Source organism: Cydia strobilella, chromosome 15 (genome assembly GCF_947568885.1).
Source record: "Cydia strobilella chromosome 15, ilCydStro3.1, whole genome shotgun sequence".
NCBI lineage: Eukaryota > Metazoa > Arthropoda > Insecta > Lepidoptera > Tortricidae > Cydia > Cydia strobilella.
Genome location: NC_086055.1, coordinates 2,871,624 through 2,877,623, shown reverse-complemented (window position 1 = coordinate 2,877,623; position 6,000 = coordinate 2,871,624). Strand labels below are relative to the sequence as shown.

The 6,000-nt window shown below is 34.1% G+C and overlaps 1 protein-coding gene across 2 annotated transcripts in view; it reads right to left on the bottom strand.

Moving 5' to 3' along the window:
* Window positions 1-952: 952 nt before the first annotated feature.
* LOC134747763 (uncharacterized) overlaps window positions 953-6,000 on the bottom strand; it is a 29,516-nt gene continuing 24,468 nt past the window's right edge. For both annotated transcript variants that reach the window (XM_063682397.1, XM_063682399.1), the window contains exon 3: window positions 953-3,932. In XM_063682397.1, the coding sequence (XP_063538467.1) occupies window positions 1,127-3,932 (2,806 nt within the window). In that variant the 3' untranslated portion in view covers window positions 953-1,126. The remainder of the gene's footprint in view (window positions 3,933-6,000) is intronic.

The following is a 6,000-nucleotide window of genomic DNA, read 5'->3' as shown; positions in this document are numbered from 1 at the left end:
ATTTTCAAATCAAAATTAAGTTCGAATTGGCCTCACAGATTATAATTAATTATTATGATATGGTAATATTACACAATATTACCTTTTGCATTATTGAAAATAATTAATCTGTCCACTGTGATTTAAAAAACAAATATTTTGCAATATTAGTGATGTGAATTAAAAGTAATTACGATATCATCGTATAAAAAGTTTATTAAGTAGTTACATCCGGTATTTACAAAGTTAAGGAAATGAAATTGCACCTTACATTACTTAATTACTAAGCAAAGCTTTAAATATAATCTCTTTAAATAAATGAGTCTTTACATATAAAATGATTAGTTGCGAGTTGACACAGAAATTTTGATAAATAATTCTAAAACAATATTTTTAATATATATATTTATTTCAATTATTTTTTGATTGTGATATTTTTATTTAATAATTTGGGAATTTCCAATTTACTTGGGTATTTTTGTAAACAATATAAATTCAATTCTTACCTGAAAACTGCAAACAGTTAAAATTACAAATTCAGTAAGGCTTTAAAAATAAGTTAAACCCAGCCTCCGAATTTATAATAATAATTATAATTTATATGACATACTTACATAAGTATTTATTATTTAATAGCTTACATATTTCCCTGTTTTCTTACAACCTTAATCACGTAGTTAGGCTTTTAATGGGGTTGGCCGTCAAACTATTTTACAGATGGTGCAATCATTGGTTTTTACTTTTACCTTTCAGTCCTAGGAATACCTAGTGTCAAATTCATGTTTTCATCTCAACATACAAAAGAAGTCAAATTTCATAGAAGAAAATTAAAGACAGATAAAACCTATGCTGGCGCCATCTATACAAACCATTGACAGTTGCCAACCACATTGTTGTTTATGTACGGTACCTACTTTTATAAAATGTTTGGTATTACCTTGCTTAGGTATAACTATAACAAATTTATGTACTTATATTCTTTATCGCACACGATTTTGATATTTGTATTTTAATTTTAAAATGCGCATTAAGTATTTAATACTATTTTTCGTCATATTTTGATCATTTTTAAGTCTTCCACTCCTCTCTTTACCATATTAGACTTACGGTTGTGCGTATTTGATAGTTATATATAAATGCTGAAAACTTAAGTCTTGGAAGCATTTGCTACGCTCTGCGCCGCATTTTCCATACTTCTTAAATACCTATTTAGAGATTCTGACGTATTCTGTATAATACTCAGTCCCAGTCTGTATTTGAATTCTATTAGTCGTTTAAGAAATGTGAAAATACCCCCTTCCTGGTTTAAAGGAGGGTACGTTATAACTTCTGGATACATTGTTGGTCTTGGTCGTGAAGTACTGGGAACTGGTGCTGGTGCTTTTGTTTCTGAAACAGGTGAAGTAGATGGCATAGTTGAAGTCGTTTCTGACTTAAATTCAGTCGTAGTTTCAGTCATTAAACTCTTAGCTGTTGTTGTCTCAGTTTTTCCTTCGTTTGTGTCGGTTGGCTCAGTTGTATCCGGCAGACTGTTTGTCGAAAATACCTCATATACTTTAAAAGCTTTAGTCGTGACGTCTAGTTCATTTGTCATATCAGTTTCAGTACTTGGTTCTTGTTTGTTACCGTTGATTGGAAGAGTCGATACACTTTCAACTACAAAATCGCTCTTTTCAGTTGTAACGGGTACATTTGTTGTAGTTTTTGTTTCTTCTGTAGGATCCACAGATACGGCGTAAACGGGAACTATTTCTTCTTTAATTTCAGCTGTTTTGTTTTCAGTTTCCACTTTGATTTGTTCAGTTGGAACTGGTACGTTTTTAACTGTTAATCCCAGAGCTTCGTCTATTTCGTTGCTAAGAAACACATCCTTATTTTGCTCCTTCGCTGCTTTAAGGATTTCCTCAATGGAACCAGTGATACTACGCTTTTGGTAAACTGGACTTCTCTTTTTCCTATTTAAATTTCTCGGTCCATGTTCTGGTACGACGGCGGGGGTAACTGAGTCTGACAGCTCTTTAGGAACATTACCGACAACAAACTTATTGTCTACGCTATCTTCATCTTCGCTTGTATTTTCATCATATTTAGTTTCTTCGGGTTGTTCCTCATTATTTGAGCCTAGATACATTGATGTTGGTGCGTATGCCATTGGAGTGCTAGTGGTTTGATGTTCACCGTAATATTGGCCTTCGAAGGGATACACTGGTTTGAAATCGGTATCCGAAGACGGTTTGACCCCGTAGACGACAGCGTTAGATGAATCACTTCCGTACGATGATATTTCTGAGGGTCCTGTTTGAGGTGCTGCATAGATCGGCTCTACTGCTGGGTAAGATGGAGTATAAGCAGTTGGTCCTTTATCGTATGTGTATATACTTTCTGTGGTATACACATGTCGTGTCTCATATTGTGGCTGTTGTGGGCTATAGTTAATTGGTTCAGAGTATACAGCGCCATGTGCTAAGCCAGTTTTTTGTTGCGGATAGCGCACATTGTAATTAGGTTCATAATTGCTTGTTGATACGTGGCGATATCTAAGGTCTTGGTCTTTCTTCACCGGGTATGGATTTCTATTTATATGAGTAGTTTGGCCAGCATAGGGGTTAAGCTTATGTTTTGAATGTGCCGGCATTCCAGCTAGCACGGTTCCAAGCATTTCTTCTTCAGCTTGTCCGTTGCCATCATTGGCGTATTCTTCAGCATTGTGTTTATATATATCATCTTTCTTATCTACTTCAAAAGTCCTTCTAACCGGCGTTGCGAAAGGATACAGGAAGTAGCTGGCTATACCAACCAGACTTGCTAAACCTATAACTCCAACTCCTACAGAAGGCATCACTTCTCTGGAGAAGTAATTGTAGATTTGGGAGGTGATTGGGCCAGTAACATCTGTTATTGTTGGTTTCTTTGAAGGCTTACTAGATTTTGTTTTATTGCTCGTTTTAACTTCACTAACTGCAGTGCCAGTTTCAGGTTTAGGTTTTGTCGTCTTGCGCTTCTTTGTCTTCTTTTTATTGGTAGAAGTGCGTTTCGGTTTCTTTGTAGTGGTTGCCGGGGTGCTGATTTCAAGTTCAATTTCTTGTTCTTTTGGCTCCATTGGTAATAAAGCCGATTCATTTACAACTGGTGATTCTGTTGTAGTGAGTTTGTGCTTATTTTTGTTCTTCTTCTTTGTCGGTTTTGAGGTAACCTTGACTACAGGGAAAGTCACTGTGGGCTTTGTAATAACTTCTTTTTTCGTAGTAGGCGGCTCTGTGGTTGTAGCAACAGTGGTGGTTGAGGGCGTTGTGGTGCGTTGGGTTGTTGTGCTTTTGTTTTTCTGAACATTGGATAATACAGTATCTTTAATTTTATTGTATACATTTTCGTTTATAGCTGATCCTCCAGCAACTAAATCAGATTTATTCGTACTGCCAATAATCGGACGTTTAACAACTGGCACTTTATTGACCTGAGGACGTTTGGTTTTATTTTTAGACGACAGCGGTTTTTGTTTCTTTATACTGTCATCTACTTTTGTGGGCTCAGTAGTAGATGTAATATTTTCTTTATTCGTAGGATTACTTAATAGAATCCAGGTAGAAATGCCTTCATTAGATGTAGATGATTCATTTGATGCTTCATTTACTTTATTTTCAGATTCCAACTCTTCCATTGTGACTGGTACAGCGACACCTACATGTGTATTCCCTACGGGTTCTTCTCCATTTTCGTGTCTTGTTTTTATTTTATGTTTTTGTGCAAGTTGATTTTTAAGTTTCGGGGGTATTCTGGTGTCAGCTACTATGGGTGCTGGTCCTGAAGAATTAGAAGGATTTTCAAGCAACTGACTGGCAACCATCTTGATGGAGTCGCCAATACCAGTGCCTTTAGTTTTGACATTCCTGGAAGCGCTGCTGGTAGTCACTTCTTCTTTTGTCGAGTTCTCTGGAGTTTTTTCACTGGAGCTCCTGAAATTAAGAGAATCATAGTGTCAATAAATGAGTAACGCAACGAAAATATGTAATTTTAAGTATCTCATATAAAAGTGAAAAACAGTGTCAATTTGTACTTCACACAAAGTAAAGAAACAATTATCGACCTACATGGGATCATTTACTAATCATAGAGTCTTTCTCTCAGCTAGGACCTTATGACGGTAAGCCGTAGTTATAACCGGATAATCTAAACTTACTCTATGTATGAATTGTCATCATCGACTTCTATCTACGACTTTTCTGAATGAAGTAAAATTTTTAAATAGGCAGATGTCTCTTATAGTTGATCTATAAATCTAGTATGAGATTGTCTTTTTATGCTTTCACCTACCATTTGACCGTGATATATTTAGATTTGCTGCAGGCATATGTTGGATGTTGATGCATAATGGTGGTCCATAGTATCTTTTTAATGTACACTCAGTCAATACTACATTACTATTATGTTAATAATTTGCCGATTATCTTGGCTAGCCCCCCTGCTAAATTTTCCTAAACTTTTGAAATCTGCATCAGTGGATCACGCTCTTAATCCCTGGCAGGTACCTGAGATCACCAGTGTACCTGAAGCCCTTGCGCGAAAAATTGTTCTGCCTCGCTATCGCTCGAATATGCAAAAGCGATAGCGATGCAGATAAGGTTTTTCACATCTTATTATTATATCTAATCAATAGCAGTAAGAGCATTAAAAAGAAGTATTTTAAATATTTTCATTGCTTTTGATAGTTTTGATAGAAAAAACATTTTCATAAACACTTATTACTAATTATAATTTTATATTGCTTACAACAAACTCGTCAAATCAATACAAAACCGTTTTAAATAAAATGTCTATAAGGTTACATAACAAACGTTTATAATATTGTCTTTGGTAACCGAGATAGTTACACACGAAATAAAACTATGAAATCGGATTATATCGCGTATATTAAATTTAGTATACGAGTACATCCCGACGTTTCGAACCCTTTACAGCGTTCGTGGTCAACGGGTGACTGAGGAAAAACTACAATGTGCAAAACCACCCACATACAAAAGAAACATAATATACTATATGGTTCATTATGGTTCAATTTACGCGATATAATCCGATTTCATACTTTTATTTCATAACAAACGTTTTTTTGCAAAATAGAAAAACATGAATAAAATACACAACTTTGGGAACAAATCAAATTATTTTATTGAATATAAAATAATTATGTATAGTTAATTATTATTGCGTTAGCCCGGATTGCTAAATACGCCGGTTAGAATCCGGCCTTCACCACTGGCTTCGACGCTTTTTCTTTAATATATGACATCTATTTCAGTTTATGAATAAAGAAAACATCCTTTTATATTTTATTTACTTTAAATAAAACGCTTGAAAAAAGGTAATAAAACTATTTTATATATAGGTAGGTATGATTTAATTATTTTTTTACAAATTAGGTCATGTGTACTAATACCAAGGTAAATTAATAGTTGTACTTAAGTAGTCCTTACAATTTGCTTTACATTTTTTACAATCAAACATATACTTTTTATTCATTTGGGCAGTTAAAATATATAATTAATTATAACATTCATTTCAAAAACTCATACAGTAAATCTGCAAACATACTTCGCACAAAATATATATGATTCGCTCTCACACACACAGACAGATTATCTATGTCAAAATATTTTCGTTGTGCAATACAAATACTTACCAATAGATTTACTTGAGATTAACAAGCATTCAAAATCAATTATTTTTGTTAATATCAATTTTAATTGCACTGGCCATTGTAACTATTGTAAGCCTTAAATGTTTATCCTAATACACATATTTGCAAATAGATCTTGTCTTATCTTGACTCCTCAATTGTTAGAGGCAGCTTTTGCTCCAGATATTCAAAATGTTGTACTTAAAAGGAAAGTGAACGACCACTTCTCCAGAGAATCCAGTCAATATCCAGAGGTTAATGGGAGCCAAATACAGAAGGTAAACCTAATATTTAGTTGCTTCTTCTGTAAAAGGCAACTTACAGAAATATAATGAAGAAGCATTAAGCAA